General features: G+C 36.2%; 2 protein-coding genes across 2 annotated transcripts; one reads left to right on the top strand and one right to left on the bottom strand.

Moving 5' to 3' along the window:
- Window positions 1–1,229: 1,229 nt before the first annotated feature.
- Window positions 1,230–12,618, bottom strand: LOC135674391 (probable arabinosyltransferase ARAD1). Its single transcript, XM_065184193.1, has 9 exons — window positions 11,980–12,618; window positions 10,996–11,169; window positions 8,597–8,754; window positions 8,358–8,505; window positions 8,121–8,236; window positions 7,895–8,033; window positions 1,970–2,080; window positions 1,765–1,833; window positions 1,230–1,522 (listed from the first exon to the last, which is right to left on the bottom strand). Exons 1-9 carry the CDS (start codon window positions 12,559–12,561, stop codon window positions 1,403–1,405), a joined length of 1,617 nt encoding a protein of 538 aa, XP_065040265.1. The 5' UTR covers window positions 12,562–12,618; the 3' UTR covers window positions 1,230–1,402.
- Window positions 12,619–15,998: 3,380 nt separating this feature from the next.
- On the top strand, window positions 15,999–25,297 carry LOC103985586 (probable aquaporin SIP2-1). The gene is made up of 4 exons (XM_065184192.1): window positions 15,999–16,135; window positions 16,257–16,880; window positions 21,394–21,648; window positions 24,842–25,297. The coding sequence occupies exons 2-4, from the start codon at window positions 16,524–16,526 to the stop codon at window positions 25,013–25,015; spliced, it is 786 nt and encodes a 261-aa protein (XP_065040264.1). The 5' UTR covers window positions 15,999–16,135; window positions 16,257–16,523; the 3' UTR covers window positions 25,016–25,297.
- Window positions 25,298–27,690: the final 2,393 nt, after the last annotated feature.

Here is a 27,690-nt window from a genome sequence, read left to right as displayed (position 1 = left end):
TATCTTTTTAAATAAATCTTTTAAAAAGAAATTTTTTTTTAAATTTGAACAATTTATAACACCTATATGGATGATCATCGAGTGTTTCAAGATCAACTCGTAACGAACAATTTCTATTACGCTACTTTCTAAAGCCCAATGGACGTACGTGTCGATTCAGATGCAGTAGCATCAAAATATTAGTGCAAGACTACAATAATAAACTCAAAAAGAAAGAAAGAGGCGGGTTCCCATCATAACCTTGGCAAGAGTGTTTCATTTAAGGATCTATAAAGTGAGCACTGAGACCCACCCCATGGTTGTCTTTGTGGTGTCTAACAATCCTATCTTCTTTATTCGCTATTTGCAGAGATTAGTCGTTACCAACTGTCAATTAAATTTGAAGGGAAAAAAACCAAGCCAAAGAACATTAAACAAATGGATTTGATAACGGGGCTGGCAAACAAACAGCATAAAAACCATACTTAATGTTTCTGTTCCATAATCTCTAATCATTTTTTTTCTTTTTGGTGAGGAGGATATCAGGGTTTGGTCCAGCGGATCTAAGAAAGTCCGACTATAATTTACGAAAGACAGAAGATTCAGTCTCGTTCAACGATTTTTTATATATTTAAAATATTGTTTTTTTATGACGATAACTTACAAGAGATTGAAGGTTCCAAACAAATTTGTGAACCTGCCAACTAAACTAAAAAGCCTTAATTATTGATGGCAAGTTAAAAACAAATTTAAGTATCAGTTCCCATCATCACCGCTTACACTTTCCAAGAAAGAAAGAAAGAAAAGGATAAATATCATCGTGCCACTAAAGACATAAATACAAGAAAATTAATTAGGGTAAAATCTGGAGACGAACATACAAGAAAAGCATGCATCTCAGTGCACTGCAAGTTGATGCACATTGGCGTAATTTTTGTCGGCTAGGATTAGAGTGGAACAACCAGAAAACAATATCAGGCAAAATTTGGAGTCAAAGGGTCAGACTCTCTTACCATATTTCTATTTTAGTGCATTCTTGGGTTTTATGTTCTATATCATATTTACATTTGGTTTTTCCCTACAACCATATTTAATCTGCATAATTGCAGCTTTATGCTAAACAAAAAAAGAAAGTTGCTTGTTGGAGTGACAACAGACTGCAAGAATGAAGCAGTCCAGGTGGATATCAGAACATTAACATTAACACATTTAAGAGGGAATGCGGGATCTGTGAGGGAATGCGGGATCACTAAGAGGAACACATTTAAGAAATAAACCATGGGAAGCAAGATTTTCTCAGTTACAAGAAACATAGGACTATATTTTTTTTTTTCTATACAGCTGTTATATCATATGGATAAACAAATCAGCATAAGAGGATATGAAAAAGAAAACAAAACACAGATCAAGAAAGAAAACGCAATCAGAATACTCTAGTGATATTTCCTGGTTTGCATTCACATGTGCACAAATTTCTTGAACCTTCCACAGTCCGTTGTGACCGCCTTGTCTGCAGCTTGATGTTCACCAATTTACCAGCAATCTGTCGTATCCAAATGGAGGAAATAAAAGAATTAGAATGTACAGAAATCAGCAAATGCAATTTATTCCACCTCCTTTTATATTATTCTCTTTTTTCTTTTTCCCGCTTAAATGCTGACCTAAAAAGATGACGACAATCAAGCAAAATTAAACAGAACAAAGTGACGTCTAGAAATTATTAGTACGACTGAAATAATTATTGTGAGCACAAGATCAACCGATTTCATATTAAGGAAAACAAACCATTCTCCACGTCATGTCCTCTGCACCAAGAGGCTGAGCTGGACTTGAATATAAGAAGTGCCTCGAGTACTGCAAATGTCCAACAAAAGACAACCATAGATAAGGTGGGGAAAAAAGTTTATCCTGATTATATAAACCTACTAGCTTTTTCAGAGTCCAAGCAGAACAAAATAACATAGAATAGTTTAGTCATACAGAAAAGAACCTTGGCAATGTTGATCTGCATTTCTTTGATTTGCCTGGAATCTATATTCTTAAGGAACTTAAGAAGCCATCCATGTTGTACAGCATCTTTAGAAGAAACAAAAAGCGCGATCTGCATACATCAAAATATAGAACTTCAGTGTCAGGAACACCATTTATAAATTACATCAGAGACAGAAATACTAGCATCTATAGTTTAAGAAAATATACAAAATAGTGAAGTCCAACAGAAAAATGGAAAAAAGATAAAGAACCAAAATGAAATATGTAACATAGAATGCTATGATGAAAAATTCTAACATCCTGATAACTCATAGAGGGCTTAGAATACTTTATGGAAGCCAAAGGCAAAATAGTCAAATTAAATTGGTCTTAGTCCCTACTAGGCTCCATAGCAGTTGCGTCCATGAGAGCTCAATGTCTAGATAGTAGATTATATTAAACAACACCCAAACCAAGTCTCTTGGTGACTGGATCCAATTACCAGATTGAGTGCTAAAGAGAACACAATCATATTCAGATTAGAATTATTCTTTCATTTTGGTCATTGATTTTGGAGGCAACCTTTGAAAGTTCTCTAGAGTCCTACTCTAGTCTAATCAATCTCAAAAGTTCTGATATTAGTATAAGGGTAGTTACTTTCCTGATAAGACTAAAATTCTAGGAGTTCTAAGATCTTGTTTCAAAGGAAGGGAATACATATTTTAGGGGCTCTTACTGTAGCCCGACTAGTATCTTTATAGAACCTTGGAATCTCTATCTCTAGTGGTAGAAAAATATCAATCTGAAGGCCCTAGAGAAATGTTGCACTGAAGTTAGATTGGAAACCTTCCCTTCGGTGGTCCAAACTTAATGGAGATAGTTCAAGGAAATATTTAAAAAAGTGAGTTAGGATTTGTTATCTGAAATGATATTGCCAATGCAATTTTATGTGGTTGCAGGTAACATCTGTAATACCAGGCAGCATGGTACAAAATTGGCAGTATACACAATTTCGTATCATGCCACCCGAACACTGATACCTGAAACAAGGTCGAACTGGCTGCTTTGACCCAAAGTATCATATCTGGGTGGTAGACCCTTCATACCATTCGATATGGTCGAAATTCGACCATCACTAACTAGTACAAGTAGGTAATGATTGAATTTCGACTGGTACCAGCCCCCAATGGTCAATACCAGCCCCGATCAAATTGCCCATTAGGACCTCTTTAGGGCTTCTATAAGCCCCTCTCTACCCTCTCTGTCTCTCTCTCGTTCCCTCTCAATCTCTCATTGTCTTTTTTCTTGGGGCAAGAATGCAAGAGAAGTTGTATTAAAAAATAAAGATGGTTACAATGTGCAAAGGGTCAAGCTCCACCACACCAAAAGTGTACAGAGCATCACAAACATCCCCCAAAGGAGGCCACCCCCATATTTAGAGACAGCCAAAATATGCAAGGGACCCATGAGAATCATGTCATTCTGATGTATTCTCTTTTTTAGCGCATCAGCTTCAATCAGCCTTCGCAATTCGTCCGAGAACTCTGAAAGTGACAACAAGATCTTCTCCTTGAACTTACACAGGTGAGTGACAAAGTCGATTGGCTTGTTAGCTTCTCGATGGATGGAGAATTCTAGAAACTCAAAGCACTCTCGAATAATATGAATATGCTCAAAAGTAATCCAGCACCACCATGGCGTACTATAACGACCATTGAGGATATCCACCACGACTTGTGAACCGGACCAAAGATGGACCGATTGGAATGGCCTTCTTCTAGCTTCAGAAAGGCTAAGGAGGATAGCCTATAATTCATGTTGAATAATGGGACCTTCAATCTACCTTCTGCTATAGAACAAAAGGAGCTCCCAAAATGGTCACGAAAAACACATCCCAAACTAGCCATGGAAGTGAAAAGGATGCATCAGTATGTAAGACGATAATGCCCTCAGAGAGGGGGGGTTCAATGGTGCCATGTAGACTTAGCAGTTGCAAAGTTTGGATATAGATTCCAATTTGCAGTAATAGCCCGACTTGAAGCAATGTCTGCTACAGTTGTGGATTCATTTTGGATTCTCCTGTTCACGTCTTGCACAATTGCTGAGATAATGACATCTAGAGGTCTTTGGGCATTTGACGTAAAACTTTGGTTCCTCTCACGTCTTGCATAGTTGTGGATTCATTCTGGATTCTCTTGCTCACGTCTTGCACATTTGATAAGATAATGACATCCAAAGGTTTCTGGGCGTTTGACTTAAATCTTCGGTTCCTCTCAACCTAGATATAATATATTGTAGATGTGAAGGATAGTTTTCCGATTCGACTTATCAAACTCTCGTTGTTTCATTGACTGCATACCCATGCCAATTCTACGTTCCACCCCTCTAGGGGGGTGGGGTAGGTTGCATCTACTCAATATGGCTCCCCAAACACGTGATGAGAAAGTAAAATCAAAGAATAGGTGATGGATGCTTTCATCTCCTTGACTAAATAAGTAGCAGGAAGATTTGGTGTAGATTCGCCACATTATCAGTCTATCCAAAGTGCTTAATTTGTTCAAACAAACAAGCCAAGAGATGAAAGAATACCGTGGGATGCCGACACTCCACTCTTATTCACAATCTTTATATTATGGAGGATCTTATGACCAATAAATATATGGTGATAATTGGTCATTTTCTTTCGAGCTTGATTGTTTATAGAATACAGAACAATAGGTCAATGGTGCTAGTAAAAGATCCAGTGCACTCCAACCTCCCTGGCCCTATATGCCACAGTCATACTTCCTCAAGGCTCCTCAGACACATGTTGTTAATGACGATGAGGCAACAATTGTTATCATGTTGATGCATCAGTGATGTGTCTTGTTAATACAATATATCATGGGAGCAGTTCCAAGATTCGGTGGTAGTTGAAATCCTAAATTTTTGGTGCATCAATGACCACTGGTTGTGGAATCCCATCATCTATTTTGGTGGTAGTTGAAATCCTAAACTTTTGACACCTAATCCAACATCTCAACTCATATCTTTGGGCAAAACTAAAAGCTACATATACTATCTCTTCACATGCTCAAAAGCAAGGTTTGACGTACTGAAGCATATTGCTTCGTACAAGCAGTACATATCGGTCCAATAGAGGATCGGTACGGGTGATAGATCGGTACACCCCAATGTACCATGTGTTAGTATGCTCGGTACAGATCGACACGTACTGTAATGATAGTTGGTTGGTACACTGGTACGGACTAGTAATGTGAACCATGCCCAAAAAACTTGAGTTAAGCAACAAAGACTTTGTCCTTCAATAATCACCACTATCACATTGAGTTGTGCTCCTACACAATCAACAAATCAATTGCTGCCTGAAACTCAAAGTTAGGGCTAACCAGGCCTCTTAGGTCTTACACCAAGGCCATCCTAAGCCCGAGAAGGGGTTGGTCAAGTGGTAGACAAAGAGGAGTTCTATCCTAATGATGTCTCAAATGGACTACAATATCTTGAACAACCCTCGTTAATGAAATCTACACTAGGCTATGCATCCTATTCTCTGCACAAATGGTGGGTAAATTGTCCTTACAATTTGCAGTACAAGATTCTAATTATTATTAATCCAATTTAGTACCACTAGAAAATATTCCTTTATAGGGGTGAAGCAATATCTTTTAATTAAAAGTAATGAATTTTTTTCGTCTTTACAATTTGTGGTATGTAACATCTCTCTTCATCCCTCACATTGTAAGAAAAATAATAATTTCATGATGCGCTATCGTCACAACATCCTGGCCTACTAGTGTAGTGTGGCAATCAAGTAGACTTGAGAGGCAAAAATTCCTTAAAGATGCAATCCTCACAAAACCTAGGTCGGTTTGTTCTACAGTCATCCTCAAACCACCATGGACAAACACGTTTGAAGGTTGGAGGTGATAATTTATTTAATATATACAATTTGAAAAAATGTGATCTAACAAATGGCAGCACTCAAATTTATGTTTAATCTTGGACCCCACTTGATGGGGTACTCTCCCCCAACCTTTTGCTCATAAATTTATTCTGACTACATGTTCAAGAAAATTTTAAAAATTGTGCACAAATTGACATAAATGTCAGCGTGCTGTATAATTCTATTATAGAAAAACTTGATTTTCTATTCAGCATTGGCTGCCCAATCAAATGACCTCCAATTTTGGAGGCTTCAGTCGAGTCTTTTTTAGACACCAAGAAGTTCTTACAACAGATCAACATTACACAATTCAACAAGACAAAATCCAGCATGTTGTCTCTCAAACCTACAGTTCTGGATTTATAAACCTAGTGAAACTTGCAACAGAAAGACCTCACAAAAGACTGATTTCTAATGCAGAATTTTCCAAATCCAAATAGATACCATTTCGATGATCATCTATCTAAGAAACAAGTTGAAAATTTCATAAGTGCCTTCTTACAAATAAGGTGTACTCAAGGGACGAAGATTTGTTATAAATGAAAAATTCTAACAATCCGAAAAATCCTTACTCAGTCCAAAATATTCTACAAAATTCAAGGCCTAATAGTCAAATTGGATTTATGACGATCCTTACTAGGCCCCACAACACTTGGTTGGGTCTGACATCCAAATCATGACTATATAAACTGGATCCAGTCAAGACTATAGAGAACATTTTGAGAGGCCTTAATCTTATTTGAATTTAAAATATAATTAAACTTTCGTCATTGTTTTTTAGAAATTTTTTGAAAATCCTCTAGTGTCCTATTCGAAATTTAATTAGTCTGCAAATGCCCTAATATAGGTGTAGTAGTATAGATTATGCTAGTTATTTTTTACAGTCTGAATTCCAAGTTCTAAATTGCTGATCAAGAGGGATTTCTGGTGACATGGGATACTTGTAAGAATATAAACTCAAGTTTTATCCTGCACTGGTTGGATACAAGATGGAGTAAGGATGAGAGGCTATAACTAAGTTCTCATAAATCCTTGATGCATCACAAATTGTGTAATTAAATTTCCTATCTTTATTGTTTCCTTCTATTTGTCTTCTCTTTGTTCTTTCTGCTTTACTTTCTTGGAGGTGCCCTTCCCTCAAAGAAAGAAGGTGCTTGATAAGAAGCATGAGAGAGACATCATTTATAAAGGCTTGATGTCATGATGAATAATTGGTTTTATACATTAAGCCAGACTACTGACTTTCTCTTTATTGTTTTGTGTTTGAAGTATTTCAGTGAGTATTTGTTATTTATGCATATGATTAACGCAACAGTAATAATTGCCTAAATTGATTAATTGTTGCATCCAGGCATGTTATATATTTCTTATATAAGACTTCTGTCATCATCATCATATATGCATAGTGTCCATGTCCATCCTTCATAAGAGAGTAATGTAAAGAAAAATCCAAATTCATCAAAAACAAAAGGGTGGCTTACTAACATAAGGTTAGGAGCACGATTTGCCATTTCGGGTACTAGACCCATCTTGGAGATTTGTCAATACGATATGTATCAATCTATATTGTTGTATCGACACATGGTACGTTGGGACGTGCCAATAGGGACTTGGGCGAGGCATGTCTCGATGGCGAGTTGAACGAGTCCGCTTGTACCATACCAACTCAGGCAGTACAACAAACCTTGGTTAGGAGTCCTATCTAGTTCCACATTTGAACATCTACTCAAGGCTGAATATTCACCAAGTAGTTGTATTTATGCTGACCCATCTCTATGCAAATATTTCAAGTCCTAGAGGCAAAAGGACTGTACCCATTCAGGATTTTGCTTTCAAGAAAATTCTTCCCATCACACATAGTGGAGTAATGGCAGCCTTACCAAGTAAAATGAAATGACTTTAACTGAGCAACTACTGTATCAAGTCTTCAATCCAATGGTTATCCGAAAAACATAAAGGAACTTTCAAAGCTAAAATATACGAGTGCAAAAGATGCATTACCTTCCGATAATCAAGTATTCCTTCAAAAGGAAGCTCTAATTCATCACTGACAATAACAGGTATACATCCACTAACTATTGCGTCAAACAGCCTAGCAGAGGATGGGGTATCCCCAGCTGGGCTGAGGCAAAAGAGAGATCTACCATGAATGCAACACAAATAAGTTGATAGGTGTAATAATACAAGGTTCTACAAGGATAAATAACTAATATCATAAACAAATTACCTGCGCATGCCATTCTGAGCTGCAGCTTTCCCAGATTCACCAAAACTTCCCTCTTCTACAATAACACCCTCGGTGTTATGCAATGCTTCCACAAGTTTACTACGAATTTTACCTCCCTAGACAAGAAATACACCCTTGGTTTGAGCATATAAAGACAAATAGCTTCATGCCCAAAACAAAAGTAACATACTAGTCAAGAAGATCATCATCTTTATGAAAAGTGGAGGCAAATCTTACAGCATTTCTCTTAAGCCTTCCACGAAAGAATATCAATGTTTTTCTTTCTGACTGCACGTCATGTAAGCATTGTGAATTACAAAAATCAACATTGGGAACATAAGGAAGGATAAGGTCTTTTTCTAGCCAGACTTGCCCTGGTTTATACCTACCATAGTTAGATCCAAATTCAAGATTACTGCATGGCAAATATGAGAGGGTCTATAGATTGCTGGAAAAAAAGTACATGATGTTATTACCAGTTTCCAGTGGAGTCCATATCTGGTAGAAGCCATATTGCATTTTTCATGAACCGGCGAACAGATTTGAAAGACCAAGGGTGATGGACTGGAAGTATATGATCTCTACCTCCAGATCTTTTCCAGGCAGCCTGGTCAGTCACCCACTTTAAAGCCTCCTGATATCAAATAGAACTGCAAAATAAGATATTTGATCCATGGTACCCAACAAAACTACTTCAAGCATTGATGAAACAAATTTTTTCTTGCAACTTTAGTGAAAGTCAACACTTATTACTTGACCATTTCTGTAATATGAATACATCTATGGTACACTTAAATAATTAAATTTAGAGTACTAGTCAGGTGTCGAACTTTAGATAAGTAATTATAGATTTTATATATACAGTTAGTTTCAAATATATATTACTAAATTAGTTTCTAAATTTTATTCAATTAATTATGGACATGGATTCACATTTACACCGACTGCATCATATCAATCTGATCCTGTGTCAATGGGCAATATACTAGAGCATACCGAAGTATACCAACACCTAAACTAATATTTAGTACTTTTACCACTATATTAAACTATGCCACTTCATATTAGACAAAGTTGGTGGTCACATTTTTATCTTTTTACATATACCTAAGAGTTGATAATACAAAATGACAACCACTAGATAGGCTCTTTAGCATATAATATCTTTCTGTAAGTTTGAATGTTTTGCTTAAGAAGCTTGCACAGTAGGTCATTATCTTATAAAATTTACAAGCAATCAATGATATGTATCTTTGCAAGTTACGTGGGAGGGTATCTCAGCATGGCACAAACCAAGAATAGTATTAAGATTTGTCTCAGAATACAAGACTAACAAGATGCAAAAAGAACTTCAAATGTCAGGGTACTGTATAATCAAGATTGTTTTTGACAAGATAAACCCTTGGTTCAGTTCTTCTATATCCATGCTCATGTTCGCATCCCTCTGGGTAGTTACACAATGGAATATAGTGTATAACAAACATGGACCAAGCAAAGATGCAGTCAACAAATAACATAAGCCTCAGAAAGTACAACCAAGCATCTAAATCAACAATGACTAAACCACTTACTTTCTTCTAAATACCTTGTGAGTTACAGCATGTAAACTATCAGAAATCAAAGATAAAGATTTAACTAATGAAACAACTTATGTCAAAACCCTTTAGGTAGTAAATGTTGCATTATTGTTTTATTCATAAAAAAGGTTAGAAGATGTATGATCAGTATGAGTAGTCTTTGCATTTTAAAATTGAACCTCGGGTCAGATTTACCCGAGGCTTTAATGGACCGGTTCAGGCCTTGAACTACATGACCGAGTGATTTTGAAGGTCAAGGTTCAGCCTCTGTAGCCTCTAAGCAGTCTAGGAAATGCTACGACAAAAACAAAAATTTAATTTTCAGCTTTTACCACATACCGAGCTTGACAGCAGACACAAATACAGACCTAGGCTAGACCTTGTTCTCAATTATCCTGACATATCCTCCTCACATCCCTTGATAGGAGCGGCCAAACAAAAAGGCTATCTGGCCTATCAGCAATGGAACTTGGAACAACTCTAGCCGGCCTTGTATGCCCTATTTTAAGGGCCCTGATACCAGATCAGTGGCTAACATAGCATGGGATGATGGGGCATCTTTCTCAATGCAATGGACCAGCTTATATGACAATCTTACTAGGCTTGAAGACCATTTGCTACTTGAAATCAGAGTAGATTAACAAATGGCCCAAAATTCAAGCATGACTACCAGATGGAAATAGGATTCAGTTAAGCTATGGTTTGACCATCAAAAGCGTCCTAGAATCAATCTATCAAGAGAAGTTCCAAAAGAATCCTAACAAATATCATAATAAGACTGAGAAAATAAGACAAGGGAGGAAACCTAACAAGCAATATTTATGAATTTTTGTCATTGATTTTAGCAGCTATTGTAGTGTCCCAATATAGGATCCAATCCAAAAATGTTAACATAGGTATACTGTAGTTAGCTTGTTATTTTCCTATATTAGCTTTTTGCCCCAAAAATGTAAATAAATTATTATATGAATCCTAAATCATATGGTTTGATAATGTTTCTCTTTTTGTCTCACTTTCTCTACTTGCCTCGCTTTTCTTATGCAGAGGCATCCTGCCAAAAGTAGATAATTTAAAATTAGTAGATAGATAACTTGACTAAGGTTTGACCTCTTAGTGTTCTTCGGTATAGAGAAAAAATAAGTTGACAGTTGCAAGTAGTCACTGCCCTAAGCTTATCTATCTTTTCTGCAAGTATAAAAACATAAATGTCAGTTATTTAAGTACCACAATTGACATGATCCAAAATCACATAACAAAACAACAGCTCCGAAAATAAATATTTTGATAATTCATCAGACCCTGTAAAGTGCCTTGCACTGTTGCTTCTCAAGTAAGAAATAGCTAATTGTTGTGAAAAATGGAATGTAGAAAAGTTCCGCCTCCTCCTGTCTATGAACCCTAATAACATTCTTCAATATCCTCTCAGATTCTGGAGCAATCAGATCTGCCCAAAGCCAGTAATCAATAGAATGCTGCAAAAAACAATGAAAAAGAAAGTTTGCTTCTAAAGTCAGATTCTACAATGACAAGGAAGCATTATAAGAATATAGTTATGTGCTAGGATACCAATCCTGAGTTATTTTTTGCTCAAATATCATAAAGAAAATTATGACACAATGACACAACATTATTAGACACCATGATATCACAAATTCAACAAATTGGTCAAATTTAGCTTTCAGGAAATGGTTTTGATAATCACATAAGAAATAACTAATGACAATAAGTACTTAATTAAAAGAAATTACAAATTCCATGCTTTTATAAGAGCTTCAACCAACCAAGAGCATCAACGAAGAGGACTCATTTTATGCATTGATTATAAATTTTATGCAGCATCACGGTCCCATATGATGTTCATCCAAGAGCAGTCAAGGTTCACCATAAGAAATTATAAATTTAGAATTGGCAAGCTGTCCCAAATATCAATCCAGTCATTTTAAGTTCACTTCTAAAAAGCTGACCTCATGAGATGCAACTCTAGGATTGAAGACCCCTCTGTGGAGCTGACAAGTACTGTTTTGACATAATGTGGTTTCCCAACAAAGTATATGGAGTTTCAAACATCTCACTGTTATTTTTTTTCTAGTATTGATGTAGAATCTAAGTGGTTCCAACCAATCATTGTCATTAGCTCAACGCACTAGATTTGCAAGTGGTTTCAACTCCTCAATAATGTTAAATCAATGCACTGAATCATATATCATTTTTCAAAAGAATCCCCTCATTCTTCGACTAGAGTTCAACAACCCATTTGGAAACAGAGAAGACAGTCAAAGTACCTGTTCGATCAGGCGATGCACGGGACTGCCGTTGGAGGTTAGGTTCACGGTCTCCTTGTAGGTGTTCCTGAACAGCCACAGTAGATCGTAGGTGAATTTGGAGGGCATGTCATACACGTAGACCCGGGCCACGGAGGGCGCCGACCACGGATCTAGGGGATCGCCGTAAAGCCTCTCCGTCTCCTCCTTCCACATTGAGTCGTCGAGCGCCTTGGCGGCGGCGGCGGTGGGAGAATCACCATCGTCGGGCACAGCGGACTGAGATGCAGCAGCATCGGCGGGGGAGGAGGAGGAGAAAGGGGGCGCGCGGGTGGTGAGGAACTTCTCGAGGGATGCGACGAAGGAGTACTCGGGAGGAGGGCCGGCATCAGAGCTAGGGTTGGGATTTCGCTTGGAGAGGTGGAGCGGGGAGTCGAGGGGGTCGGAGATCAAGAGGCAGCGAGAGGAAGAGGAATTGTTGTGGAAGAAGAAGAAGAAGGTGAGGAAGAGAGCGAGTAGGGAGAGGGAAGTGACGGCGAGGGAGGAGGAGAAGGGGAAGGAAGTGGATCTCAGACCACCTGTGGGGAAGTGCTTCCCTGCCATTTGAGGAGAGAGAATAGGAGCGTTGCGGTATGAACAAGACAATGGATTCTTGGGTTGCAGGCGACTTGCATATTATAAGGTGGTTGCAGTGACAATGGGCTGTTCGAATGGACAATGGGCCGCAAAAGATGACATGATGGGTGAGAAGAGGGTTTGCGGCGAGTCAATTCCAATCGAGCTCCGTGTTGCATATGTGACGGTCTACATCTCAACAATGAAGCGTCTAAAGAGCATTTCTTCACCCCTTTTCTTCATCTTCAGAAATTGGTGTGTCAATTGTTCTTGGCGATTTACCGAATGAACTCTCCTAAAATCATTATCTATCATATGGTGCCTTAGTTTTTTAATTGAGATTTATTTTTATAAATATCGGTTTTGCTCTCACAAAATATTTGAATCTGTTTGAAGTCAATCAATCCATTTAAGTTCATGAATCGGTGAGAGCAAAAAAAAAATCAAAATTACCAAAAGAAATCTAAATTTTAACGATTAATTATCCCAAAATTACTTTTTTAAAAAAAATACTGATGTTAAAATGATAACCTAATAGATTGACGAAAGTTTGAGATAATTTGATATAGGATGACCGTATGACACTCGAAAATAAATTAAAATTCAATTAATTCATATAATTCTTTAATAAGCATATATACTATATCTTTAATGTCCCTACACAAGCAGTTATGAGATCAATTGTCTCCATCATAGATGATGAGTATATAGTATACAGGTCAGTTTAGTTATCTTGATGTCCATCTCGAATTATCTAACTAAGAATATTTAGGATCTGTGTATATATGTGTATATAGACGAATTGATCTCGTTATCATGATCGAATTTTAATTGCACATAGCCAAGAATATCATAATATATCAAATATGTAATATAAAATAAAATAATAATAATAAATAAAATAAATAAAAAAAAGATTATATAGTATGTCACACATGTCATTGATTGGGTCACGGAGCACCTATAATTAGCATCTAGCAATAGCTAGAATAATTTTATACTATCTGTATCTCATAGACTAATCAAAAGAATTTTGTTAAAATGAATAACATCACCGTGATTTGTTTTTGGGAAGATCATCCTAACTGAAATAATTTCTTAATTATGATTAAAAAAATGGCTAAGTTTTTTCAATCAACAATGCATATTTTTAAATGATGCAAGAATTGCTCCTATAAAACCCTAGTTTCAATCTTGGTCACATAAAGTGTAATTAAAAATAATTAATCATTACTATCAATAATTGTAGGCATCATCACAACACTGGAAAATTTGCTTGATAAATATATAATCCTATTAAAAAATGTAATTCTACACAAAAAATAGTGTAACTCAACTACTGAAAAAAATAATTTTTATCAAAATTTTTTAGAAACCTTCTCTCATAATATTCATATAATTTTGTGCCAAAAAAATTATAAATGCAGGTTGTAATTGACCAAAAATGGAAAATTATCAAGTTATTTTTAAGGATTAAATTTAGTGAAAATGTCTAATTAAGGGCTATAAATATTGTAATATTTATTATTTAGCCCTTAATAATTCATTTCCAAGGTGTCATGATTTTTTTTATATTTTTTTGAAATAATTTGAACCAAGTTACTTTTTTTTTTTTAAATGGAGTTAGGTAACCTTGTTAAAAAGAAATAGTGTAACTCAACTCTGGACAACAAAAAATCATAAAAGCCTTTGTAAACTTAGGTTATATTCATGAAAACAATTGAAATTCAAACTTTTAAGGACAAAATTATGTGAAAATTCCCAGCTAAGTGTCATAAAAATTGAAAAATGGGTTACTTGGGCCTTGAGAAGTCATTTTCAAGGTATCATAAAAGTATTATATTTTTTTGAAATAGTAAGATATTAGTTACATTGTCTTTGAATTAGAGTTAAAAAAATAGATTAACCAAATTCAAAATAGTGTACCTTAGCTCCGAAAAAAAAAAAAAATTCACAAACATATCAGAATATATTCTACGATAATATTCATGTTCTTTTGGGCAAAAAGGTTACAAATTCAGGTTATAATTGATCAAAGTTAGGAAATTACCACAAATTTAGCCTTTTAAGGGCTGAATGTAGTGAAAATGTCCAATTAAGAGCCATAAAATTAGAAAATTGGTCATTTATGCCCTAAAAATTCATTTCCAAGGTGTATGGAAATTTTTCTTTTTCTTTTTTTTAAGAGTGGGATTTAAGTTATACAATTTTTGGATGGGGTAGTAATGAAAGTTTTTGAAACATTAGCCTTTTTTTATTTATGATATTCATGTATTTTTGGTGAAAAGTATTTGTTAAAAACTCAGGTTATAATTGGTGAATATTTGGAAATTACTGTAAATTTTCTTGAAACCTTCGTTGATAATATTCACATGATTTTGGGCCACAAAACTTTGAAAATTAATGTTATAATTGGCCAAAAAATAGGATATAAAAATTAATGTTTTAAGGCTGAATTTAGTAAAAATATCCAAATAAATCAGTTCTAAAACAAAACTAAAATCTTTACAAGTGTCTTATAAACCTTCTATGCTAACATTGATGTGGTTTTGAGCCAATATATATTTTTTATATTCATCTTCATTTATCCAAACATAGGAAATTGGCCTATTACAAATGTCATGAATTGGTTATAAAAGATAAGAGCCTCACACAAGAGCAAACATGATGATAAGCAACTCATATAACAGTTTAAGGAGTGTTCAAGTCAAACAAAGGATATTTGTACGACTGTTGTCTCCATGAAAACCCTACACTGGACTATGCCAATTCACATGTGTCTTTTTATTTGGGGTGAAAGAAAATGTTATTCCTTCGAATTTTAATCAAATCAACTCAATCTACTTGAGAATAATACGATAATTCAACGAAAAAGCCTTATACCATTTATTTAGGAGGTTCCTTCTCACTTTAAATACAATTCGAGTTTGATGGACTAATTGATCTATAACTCTGAATTGATTTAAATGATTGATTAAAATATTTAAATTAAAATTATTATAATATATTCATTGATGTAGGACTAATATGATAATTCAACGAAAAAACCTTATACCATTTATTTAGGATGTTCATTCTAACTTTGAATACACAGAATGATTGATGGACTAATTGATCTATAACTCTGATTTGATTTAAATGATTGATGAAAATATTTAAATTAAAATTATTATAATATATTCATCGATGTAGGACTAATTTGTATGATCTCTAATTTACCTTGTACCGCAAATACTCGATGATAAAATCTCATTCATTTTACTCCAATTCGCCCAGAATCATACCTACGGAAGCGTAACTGACTTTGGTCCAAGCTGTGACGGAGTCCACGCCGGGATAAATTCGATATTTCCGGACGGCCCATATGTTAAACCCGCAGATACGTGAGCGTGACACCTGAGGTCCCTGTCGTTTCTTCCGGTCGGGTTCGGTCTGCATCGGATACGGGCTACGCGCCCGGACAAAATCGCCGCGGGTCTTCTACTTCCACGAAACCGGGGACGATCCCTCATCCTACGCCCCCCTCTTTCATCCCTCGTCGCCGGCGGCCATCTTTCCTGTAGTGAGTCCCTCCCTCTGTCTTGTTTGTCTATTTCACTTACCTTCTTCCTCTTTCTCTGTTCTACCACGATAAGCTGCAATCTTACTCTTTTCCTCTCTCTCTGTTCTACCACGAAAAACAGGCCGTTGCGTTGCCATCGCTCCTCTTTCTACTCCTCTCCTCACTCTCTTTTTCTTCCTGTATGTATCCCTCCATACCTTTCGCCCTCCCTTCTCTGTCTCTCCTACTGTAGATGCAGGAACAATCATGGACACAATTTACCCATTCTTGCGAACAAGGAAGAAGAGTTTTTGAGATCCCATAGTGCCTATCATTCCCCTTGCGATCGGTTTTGCTTGGAAAATTATATATCTTATGGTTTTTGCTCTTTCGAATGACCAAAGACTAAATGCTTGACCAGAAAGAGTTTGTAAATAAAAAGGAAACAGATGTAGAAGAAGAGAAGGAACACAGCAACCAAGCGTCTCGGGTTAAGCTCATTGTCTCCGACTCCTTCCTCTCCTTCATGTGGGTGCTGTCAGGATCCGTTATTAGGTATTTGATTTACATGATTCTAGGGACTGGAATGGACCCAATTTCTGTTCTATTAAAAGGATATTTGGCCCTGGTGTACCTCTACTACTTCTCACAGCTTCGAAAGGTGACCAATGGTGGATCATATAACCCTCTCTTCGTCCTCTGCCATGCCATATCTGATAATTTTGTCGAGTTCCTTTATGTAGTGTTTGGAAGGATTCCTGCTCAGGTACGTATTGTTCATGTCTAAGTTATATCTACATACGTAAGTTAGTAAATGGAAAGGCTGATACCTTGTTTCTTTCGTGTTCTTTTAATATACACATTGAATTGTCGCTTAAGTGGCGGTTGTATTTGTGTTCTGACTACATAATATTTGTTGATGCTTGCATGTTATATCTGATTTTTGTTGAATTTATCACAACTAATTGATAGAAGATCTTTCTTCCTACTTATTTAGATTTTGTTTTTTGCATTAAATACAAACATGTTTTTATTCTCTGAAGGGAGTTGTCTTATTCTTCCTTAATTTATTTGGTTTTACTAGTCAACTATAAAAGAGAGTTATCCATTATGAGACTTTTGCCACTGTATGCATTTCATGAATCAATTCCTTGACACAGTTGATTTAGGGTTTATATCATTTTACTAATTGACATACAATCTCCTACTGCAAGCGATGTATATTTTTCTTTTAGCTATAACCTTAGGATCTAATATATATGTATATCGTATGTTGGATAATCTATGAAAGATATCATGATGTTTTTGTCATGTTGTAGTTGCATTGAGAATGGGAAGTGAATCTTGCAAACAAATTGTAGAAATTGATGATAATGCTGCATCATGTGCTACCAAACAAATCTTTGGTGAGTAAAAGTTTGATGTTTCTTTCTTAACTAAAAGACATGGATATCTCGGAGAGGCATGGGTGTTGGTGCTTAGTTGATCGCTAGTTGATTTGTTGGAAGAGAAACTTGTACAAGACCTTACTTCATGGAACACTAGAGTGCAAGTATTAACTTGCAAGTGTTAAGGGATAATACCAGGAGCATGGTTTCAGATACCAGTTGGTGCTTAGCTGATCGCTAGTTGATTTGTTGGAAGAGGAACTTGTACAAGACCTTACTTCATGGAACACTAGATTGGAAGTATTAACTTGCAAGAGTTAAGGAATAATACCAGGAGCATGGTTTCAGAGACCAGTCGGCACACCGTGTATAGATCACTATGGTCCAACTAAAAAGCGATATTGGACCATATGCTACTGTGCTAATTATTATTTTTTAAACATTATTGTGGTATTGGGGGATATATGTCTGTTTATTGCTCAGTATACCAGTACCATATTGGTCAGGCAAAATATGGAAATTGGTATTATACTGAGATTTAAATTCTTGACCAGAAGCATAAAGTAAATGAGATGGTGTAAGATGTCTGGCCATAACACTTGTAAGGACATGTGACTACCCCACCCATTGTTCAATAAGAAAAAGGAAAAAACAAACAAACTTGTGTGATATCATTGTGAGAAGAGATTTTTTCTTTTTAAGTTATGGTGAAACAGAGGTTCATCTGATAAGGATCAGGTGTGGTTTAAGATTGGCTGAATCAGACCACGAGTCTTTTGCAAATGTCAGAAAGTCGATGAGATTAGCTAGGCTAGTGGAATCTGTTGAAAATCAAATTTAGATTGACAAAATCAATTAGAACGAGGAATGTATTTGTTTGGTTTGTTACTAATTAGACCATCTGAACTAGTTAGGAGTTGCAATATTGGTTAGGAATTGGTTTGGTTTGAATGATTGGATTGGTGGGATCGAATGTTGTTCCTAATGATCCCCTCAAAAGAATCAATGAACTAGAATAAGGAGGAATTGGTTTGGTTATTTTGTAACTGACTAGACAATCAAAAGTAGTTAGTAGTGATCAGAATGGTTAGAAGTTAGTAGCAATCAAAACTAGGAATTGGTTTGAATGATTGGATTAGTTGTATTGAATATATTTCCTGATGACCTCCACAGAAATCAATTATAGAATATGGCAAATTATGGGCAATATCATATTACATGATGAGTCTTTAAAAGGAATTTCTTATCTATCGTAGAACTTAGGGCAGTGATTGCATCTTGTACTATATTTGGGCACAAATTTTGAAAGTGACTATGTTCTTTTTTCCAAAGGGAAAAATCAACTTGGCCATACACTGTACAATTCTTCAATTTACAATTTCAATTTATGAGTTAAATGGGAGATGCAATGTGGAGTTCAATGATGACATGATTTTGATTTGAGTTATCGTCAAATTTGTTATGTTACATCAACTAAACCAGACCTCCGGGGACATTGTACTGTCAGAAAATGTAGGTTCTCTTAAGGGGCTTTTGGTGTGAGATTTCAGAGTTTGATTCCCTTTTTTTTTCTCTTTAGGTTTTCTTTTATTATGGTCAGAGTCACTCATAGATAAGTGGCTTCGAAAAGGATTGTTGTTTTGTATCATATCAATGAGTTAATCCTGCCATATTGGGTGTCACAACAAATGGTATCAATAAGAAAAAAAGAATTCTAAGAAGAAACACCAAAACAATTGAACTAAAGTGGGGAAACATTGTTTATAAAGTTAAAGTTGGGTCCTTAAAGTGGAGAAGGGCATCATAGGCTTTGTGTGATCACATGATGTTTTTAGATTAAAAAAATTATAAAATAGTTATTGTGCTAGTCATGCTTTAAGAAACATGTAAAAAATATTTATATAGTTTAAATTAGAATGCTGTGGGGAATTATAGGAAAGTTAAAATAATATATATTCATTTATAAACAAATTGATGTCTCCTTGACAAAGGATAACATGAGAAAGAATCGTCTAAGCGGGCATAGACAAGTTCAGAGGAAACCTTTAGATGATGTTGTTAAGTAAGATGAGTCAATTAGTACTTATGTTATGAAGAGAGATAGAGGAGGATCTAAGAAAACTTCACTAAAAATAATAGGAGATTTGGATGTTCTTGATTTAACTAGAGATGGATCTAAGAAAACTTCACTAAAAATAATAGGAGATTTGGATGTTCTTGATTTAACTAGAGATATTGCCTTATATAGATAACGATGACAGAAAGAAGATCAATATAGGCAACCTTAAGTACATTACAACCTGTTGTTGTCTGTTTGTTTGAGTGAGGAGATAGCATTCTCCCCTACTCTTTTGTCATGTTCACTGAAATGTGGAGACCGCTGACTGAATTATAAACCCTCAATCTCCTTGGATCCTAATTTTAAAGCTAGATCAGTTCAACATTAGGACCATGCTAATGCAGGTTTGAGTGGTATGAACTAAAGCTTGTGGATCAGTACAGGTGATCTGCATTGTGGTTTCCTAACGAATCTTCTCATATCACTTGCACCAGGTGGTACAGATTGGGATGGGCATCCTTGATTTTAAGAAAACCATTAGTTAACGATTACATGATATCTATCATCCTCATATGCCTTCATTCAGAGCCTGTCTGATTTTGGTACCAGCTATCAGATGCAACATGTACTTTTTGTGTGCACTCACCACTTTTATTTTTTATTTTATAATTTTTTCTTGCTTTTCTGTTTTTGAACCTGTGTCTGTGGTGCCTTAAAATGATTCCTATCTTGCTTCTACCATCTAATGAAAGGGTCATTTTGATGCTCCAAACAAGCGAACAAGAGTATCTTGAAGTACTTAAAGTAGTTGATCACTTGATTATACTTTGATACTAGGAAATATTCAAAGATCAACTGCAATTTGACTGAGGTTCTGTAGGTAGCAGTTGGTATATCCATGGATGATGAAAGGGAATTGCATTAAAAAGACTTCCAATTACAAATATAAAGATTGCAGTGGCTCTATAATACAGATGCGATTGTAAAAGCCTTTGGTATCAGAGAACTAAATTTGAATAAGTAGTGTAGGAACTTGTGAAAATTCAGAAAGATTGGCTGTGTATTGGTACATTTGCTTTCTGAAAATGAAGATGAGGAAGAAGGAGGTGGTGGAGGAAGACGAGGAAGGAAGAAGAAGAAGGAGGAAGAGGAGGCAGTGGAGGAAGAGGAGGCTGTCAGGGAAGAGGAAGAAGGAGGAGGGACAGGAAGGAAGAAGAGGAGGAGCGTACCTGGTTGGTGGCGGTAGTGGACAGGGAGGTAATGGCGGTTGGCTACATGCATCGAGGCTCTCTGTCGTGGTTAGGGCTGGACCACATGGAGGAGGAGGCATAGGATTTTTCTTTTTGTATATATGGCCAGACCAAGCCACCCCAAATGGGTTGGATCGACATATCAGTTCATGCCTGGATCGGTAAATACCAAACAGTTCACGTCTGAGCGAAAACGAAGTCCTTATGCGGTACTTCCAAAATCATTGCTGGTAACATAATGGTTATTAATTTAATGATTAAAAAGCTATAGTGTTCCTCTTCTATGAGGGATATGAGTTCAATGCATTTATGAGCAGAAAAATATCAGAAAATTTGCATTTTAATATGGCTCTTTACAGATTAAACATTTCTTTGTTACCACTACTTTTATACTTTGCCATTATGGCAGAGTAATTGGTTGAAACTGAGATGCTCAAGACATCAAGTTACATGGCATCCAAAACTTGCAACATAGGTAATACAACAGAAATTTCCTTATAGTTTAATCAAAATTACAATTTCATTATTTGTTAGTTTCAGAAAAAAATATGGAAGCAACTTTCTAACAAAATTTGGTTTCAGGTTCTTGGATCTGTCATTGGGGTTTGGTTAATTAATGCAACCTTCCCTGCAGCGGCTAATGGACCTCGTTTGAATGTTGATGTTAGTTATGGAGCATTAATTGAAGGACTCATTACATTTGCGATTATCATCGTCTCTCTAGGGCTAAACAAATTCCCAAGATCTTCCCATAAGACATGGATATCAAGTTTTGCCAAACTTGCACTTCACGTCCTTGCTTCTGACATCACCGGTGGAGTTATGAACCCTGCTTCTGTAAGTTCTCAAAATTACCTCAGTTACAACTTCTCTGTCATACTGAAGTGAACTTATCTGCTTGATTCTTGCATAATAAGGCTTGAGATCTAGGAAAATGGATATGCTCGTTTCGGATCTCACATTTGATCTCCTAGACAAATCAGTCTCGAAGAGCATCTCTTGCACAATAATAACCAATTAACAATTGTAGTAATTTCCATGTAGCACTAAGCTCTGATATAAATTCCAGCAAAGTTCTTGCTATCAACAGTATCCACATCGTTATAACTATATGTAACTGGTTTATGACTATGCACTAAAATTCGTGGGATTTATAGACCTCTTTGATTGAAAAGAAAGCAGGTAGAGTTTAACACATGGAAAGATGTACTCTGGAAATTTTAGGCTCTTGATAAGTAGAAAAATCTGATGAAACAAGTTATATTTGAAAGGAAAAAATTCCAAATCATTTAGTGTGTCTGTTTGGCTTCACTTTTATTGTTTTTGTGTTGGTAAAATTTAGACTTTGTAGATGTTTAGCTTTGTAGGATTGGATATCATTTTGTCAGCATCGTTTGTAATCCTAGAATATACAGGTCAACAACTTAACATTCATGGCAAGCAAAAACAATACCCCTATGACCACTCCTTTTCCTCTTCTTCCCTGATTCTGATTCCAATCCTTGCTATTCATATGTCCTGTTCTCTCTTCCCGTTCGCTAACCCTTGGGCCCTGCCACCAGTGCATGCCTCTCCTCTCTCCTTTCTGGAGCCATTCCTCTTCTTCCCTGATTCTGATTCCAATCCTTGCTGTTCATGTGTCTTCTTCTCTCTTCCTGTTCCCTAGCCCTTGGGCCCTGCCACCAGTACACGCCTCTCCTCTCTCCTTTCTCGAGCCATTCTTCTTTCCTTACTCTCTCTTCTATTTGCTATTTGTTTTCTCAATATTGCATTCATATTAGCTCTTCTCCCATCGCTCCCTACATCTGCTTCTCCTCCCTCCGAGGATGTCAGCCTTTCAATGTTACAGTTTGCTCTCCCCATCCCTTACTCTTTCCCTGCTTCTCTCTTCTCCCTTCCTTCCCCATTGCTTATCTACCTTGCCTCTGCTGCTCCTCTCCCCACCTTCCTTCTCTCACCACATTGATGCTTGCCCGAATTCATACTTCTCTTCTCCTTCCCCTTTAGATCAGCACGCAACCAACCAAAAAAAAAGCTGCAAACTGGAATAACATTATTTGAAACCTAGTCAAGAGTAATTGTTATTGTATTACATCTTTTTCAAATGTGAAGGTGCCAACTAGCTTGGGTGGTAAAGGTTTTGATAGTTTATCACAAGGTCCTGGACTCGAATGCCACTTTCGCTGCTTGCCCTTTTTGTATTTTTCTTTCAAATGCAAATTATTGTGTTTTTCTGGCATTTATAGTCATTTCAATGAAATGTGCCATTAGGAACTTAATGATTATTAGGAGAATGTTAATACTTCTACACTTGCAGCTGGGTATGTTGATTGTAGATTGGCTGTAAATGGATGAAAAGATGACGAAATTTATTTAACATCATTTTGTCTATATTTGAATCATATTTCTATTGGGTGGAGCTAACAACTATCAAGTGCAAAATATAGAGCTGCATACTTAAGGATGGAGATGATAAAATCAGAAGAAAATATGATGCATATGCAGAATAGCATTATATAATCCACTAAAATTATCTGTAGTCAAGTATTTTTTTGTTTTTTGTTTTTGCCAAGGTAAGCGGTGAAAATGAAATTTGATGCCAAGATCTTACAATGATCTGATCTTTATCCGCTAAGCTAGCTAGTACCTTCCATAGTAGTAAAATATCTTTGGGATGGTATATGAAATGCAGTGGGAGCTGTAAGACCACGTTTGGTGGTTGTCCTGAATTGCTTGAAGCATTTTGGAGACGTTTCTGAACTCTTGTGCTGCAGTGTCATGATAAAGTCAGTGAGTTGTATGTTATGTGAAGATGTGAGGGCACCATTCTCCATAGCAGGAAACATTTAGTAACAGGCCTAATATCATACTATGGAAGGCTTTACACAAGAACAACTGGATTTAGTAGAAGACCCTTTTATTAATTCTGACAGGGTCAAAACCATGCAACACTAGGAATACACATTTTGAAATGCTTATTGGGTCTTGTGGAGTACATAGTATGGATACATATTTCTTCGATATTTTGTTGGATACATATCTGATACTTCTTTATGTTATTTGAGCATTTTAAATGATTATTAAGCTAATGAATTCTTATAGGGTATTTTAGTGATACTCTGAAAATACACTCGAGGAGTTTGTTTTCTTATTTATTTGCACTTTTATATGTTAAAATTATGTTGTGAAAGTTGGACGTTGGACTAAATATCCACTTTTGCTAAAATCCAAATCGTCAGTTAGAAATCAACATTGAGGAAGTTTGATCGAGCTACTGATTGGTTTGTCTGGCTTTGGTATATAAATTTTAAAAGGTTATGTAATAACTGGAATTCATCATTAAAGTATATATTACATAAAAATACACAGACTTTAATGAATCTCACAACCAAGGTTCGTAATTTCGTACCGTATCGACATATCGAGTTCAGCTCGGTATGGTATGGTACGAGCGTATCGAGCGGTACACTCTAATGTATCGCTCGATATATATATATATATATATATATATATATATATATATAATAATAATAATAATAATAATAATAAAGTTAAAAAAATAAAAAAAAGGTGAGACGACGTCGCCTCGTTTCTTCTCCCCGCGAAGCCTCGACGACGCCGAGGCTTCTCCTCGCGCGAATAAGGAGAAGTCGCCGGCGTCCGGCGAGGGAGGATAGCGATCGATTGGGGTCGCTAAGAGAGAGTGGTGCCGGATCTCCATGTTCTCCCTTTTCTTCTCCCTCTTCTTTCTTCTCCCTTGGCTAACACCGCTCGGTAGTGGGCGGCGATGGTCGAAATCGACCATCACCAACCGATTTCGGGTGGTAACGGGGTGGAAACAACCCCAATCGACGGTACTGTTTGGTAGTGGGCGGTCCACGTGTCGGTCTGCTGGTGGACCAGTACGTACCGCCCGATACGGGTGGTATCATTCGAAATTAAAATCCTTGCTCACAACTAATGCTATTAAAGTAGATAAAAATATTCAAACACTACATAATTCTGACAAATCATTTCGTTTGTTTTGCAGGCCTTTGGATGGGCATATGCTCAAGGGAAGCATCTAACGAAGGAGCATTTGTGTGTGTACTGGCTTGCACCTCTGGAGGCAACTTTATTGGTTGTATGGATTTGCAGCTTGTTCATTAAGCTGCCGAAGCAAAAGAGGCAGCATGAGATGCAATACAAGGATAAACTAGTATGAGCTACTTGGTGCGTTATGGCAGCTTTACTTGTTTATTCTCATGGTAGTTTCTTGCCTTGTATATGGAATACGTGATTTTAGTTATAGAAGTAGGTTTTCTATTCCAAAACTGGCTGCTTACCTTGCCTGAGTTTGTTCATATCGATGTGTGCTTCATTTAACCTATCCTCTCTGTCTATCAATCTTTTTTGCTGAAATTGATATCAGTGTTTTAGGTTGCCATTGGCAGCAAAGGGATTTGTTTAACTTTAGTTGGAATAGTAATTTATTTGCTGTTTTTCAGATAGGGGCCCTCCAAAAATCTTTTGGTTGTTGAGAAATTGAGAAATGAAATACTTTCCTTCTCATAGTTTAATTTCTTTAATATCAGTCCCTTGAATATTTTTGAATTTGTGCATAAATCGTACAATTTGTTATCATTTATATAAAATTCCTCCAAATTGCTTGTGTATGTTGATCAGCCAGGTTTTGATTTAATATTTTGATATATTCCATTTGAAGATTGAGTTCACTAATAACAACATAATATATGCCATCTCATGGGTTAAATCATAAATCATAATATCAACATAATATAAATCATAAAGTGATTTTAAGTTGGGCGTTGGGATTAAAAAAGTCTTTTCATGGGTTAGGTTGAGTTAAATTAATCATAATTAGCACACAACAGAGAGGGGTTATTATGCTAAAGGACTCTCCTCCACCATCCCTTGGTGTTTTAGGAGCTTTTTATCTACAATCTCATAGTTACAAGCAAGGTTCGTCATACCGATGTGTACCGTACGGGCGGTATGTACCGGTCCGAGAGGCGACCGGTACGCGGACCGCCCTCTACCGGGCGGTACACCAAAAAAAGTATATATTCGGTAACGGTCGATTTCGATCGTTACCGCTCGATACCACTCGATAACGATCGAAATCGACCGGTACCACACTGTAGCAATGCTACAGTGCTCCAACGGTCAATTTGACCGTTGGAGCCATTTCTCCTCCTATTTAAACTAATCTTCTCTCCCCTATTTCATTATACTCTCTTAAACTCTCTCTCAAACATTTCTTTTCTCTCATAAACTCTATAAAACAATGATTTGTGAATTCAATCGAGGTAAATTTGGGAAGATTAAGAGGAAGAACTTTCTAATCAAGAGGTATGTATTCGTTTTCTTTAATTAGAGAGTAATTAAGTTATTTAATGATGCGATTAGTTATTTTAATGATAATTTAATCGAAATTTGTTTGATTTTATATCAATTTAATGTCTTTAATACCTATTAGGGTATTTGTCATGTTTATAGTGGTGAAAGAGAAGTAATTAGTAAAAAAATTAACTATATTAATCATATAATTAGTGTAGATAAATGATAATTTTATCATAATTTGAATTTTGAATCATATTGGATTAAAATTACATATTTAATGTTTCTTTTATGTGTTTAACATATATATGATGGTAAAATAAGTTTAATTATATTTTATTAAAGTTATTTAATACTGTAATTAGTTATTTTTACGATGATTTAATCAAAATTTGTTCGATTTTATGTGAATCCAATATCTTTAATATCTATTAGAGTATTTGCCATGTTTATAATGTTGAAAGAGAAATAATTAGTGAAAAATTAACTATATTAATCACGTAATTAGTGTATCTAATGATTTTAATACTTCTTTTATGCATGTAACATATTTATGATAATAAAATATGATTAGTTATGTTTTAATAAAATTACTTAATATTGTGATTAGTGATTTATGATCGATATTTGGTCAATTTAATATGTTTATACTTTATAGTTTATTTGATTTAAATTTGATAGGATCATGGCACCAAAGGAACAGTCACACGATGATGCATGGGTTCATGCCCGAAAGCTAGATGGAAACCGTCATCATTGGCAATGTATTTATCGTGACTACATTGGTAAAGGTGGAGGAATAACTCGAGTAAAAATGCATTTGGCTGGTGGGTATCCTGACGTTGCAAAATGCAAGAAGGTTCCAACGGAGATCCGTAAATTATTTCAAAGCAAGATGAAACAAGCAAAGGAAGATGCATTAAAAAAGAAGGCAAGAGTTGAGGAAGAATATCATAGGGCTACACAGGAACCAGTTTGATCAGTATGAGGGTTGCGGCGATGAAGTCGACCCGGATCTCACAGCTGGGATTCGTGCATCATTGGAGCATCAGCATACGGTCGATGAAGCAATGAGGCATCGACGACCTGACTCACAATTAGAGCATGGCAGTGGTAGTGGAATCCAGAGGTCAACCAGCATGAGGCAACCAACTGCTCCTTCTCAGTTAGGCCGAACTAGTAGCATGAGGTATGGTGGACTCCGTGGTTTTATGAGAGGTCTTGGCAGGAGGTCCGCACCATATATTGTTGATATTGATCCGCAAGCCTATCCCCCACAAACAGCGAAACAAACACGGATTGACGATGCATATACAAAAGAAAAAAAACGGGATATTGGGAAGGCAATCTCAAAATGGTTCAACTTTCATAGGATTCCAACCAACACAGCCCAAGGTCCATATTATCAGAGCATGATCTCCTCTATTCAAAAGTCTGGCACGGGATCCAACCTCCAACACCGAAGGAGATTCACAGCGTGTACTTAGATGAGGAGGTGGCAGAACTAAAGGATTGGATCAAATCCTTCAAGAGGCAATG

The sequence above is a fragment of the Musa acuminata genome, chromosome BXJ1-5 (genome assembly GCF_036884655.1).
Source record: "Musa acuminata AAA Group cultivar baxijiao chromosome BXJ1-5, Cavendish_Baxijiao_AAA, whole genome shotgun sequence".
Taxonomy (NCBI): domain Eukaryota; kingdom Viridiplantae; phylum Streptophyta; class Magnoliopsida; order Zingiberales; family Musaceae; genus Musa; species Musa acuminata.
Note: the sequence above shows the minus strand (reverse complement) of the source record. Positions and strands in the feature narration are given on the sequence as shown.

Coding starts and splice junctions, on each gene's coding strand:
- LOC135674391 (XM_065184193.1), bottom strand. CDS start 12,561: ATGGCAGGGAAGCACTTCCCCACAGGTGGTCTGAGATCCACTTCCTTC. Junction 2,081..7,894: donor GAATACTTGATTATCGGAAG/GTAATGCATCTT, acceptor TGATGTATGCAG/ATCGCGCTTTTTGTTTCTTC. Junction 1,523..1,764: donor AGGACATGACGTGGAGAATG/GTTTGTTTTCCT, acceptor TGGATACGACAG/ATTGCTGGTAAATTGGTGAA.
- LOC103985586 (XM_065184192.1), top strand. CDS start 16,524: ATGCTTGACCAGAAAGAGTTTGTAAATAAAAAGGAAACAGATGTAGAA. Junction 16,881..21,393: donor TTGGAAGGATTCCTGCTCAG/GTACGTATTGTT, acceptor ATTTGGTTTCAG/GTTCTTGGATCTGTCATTGG. Junction 21,649..24,841: donor GAGTTATGAACCCTGCTTCT/GTAAGTTCTCAA, acceptor TTTGTTTTGCAG/GCCTTTGGATGGGCATATGC.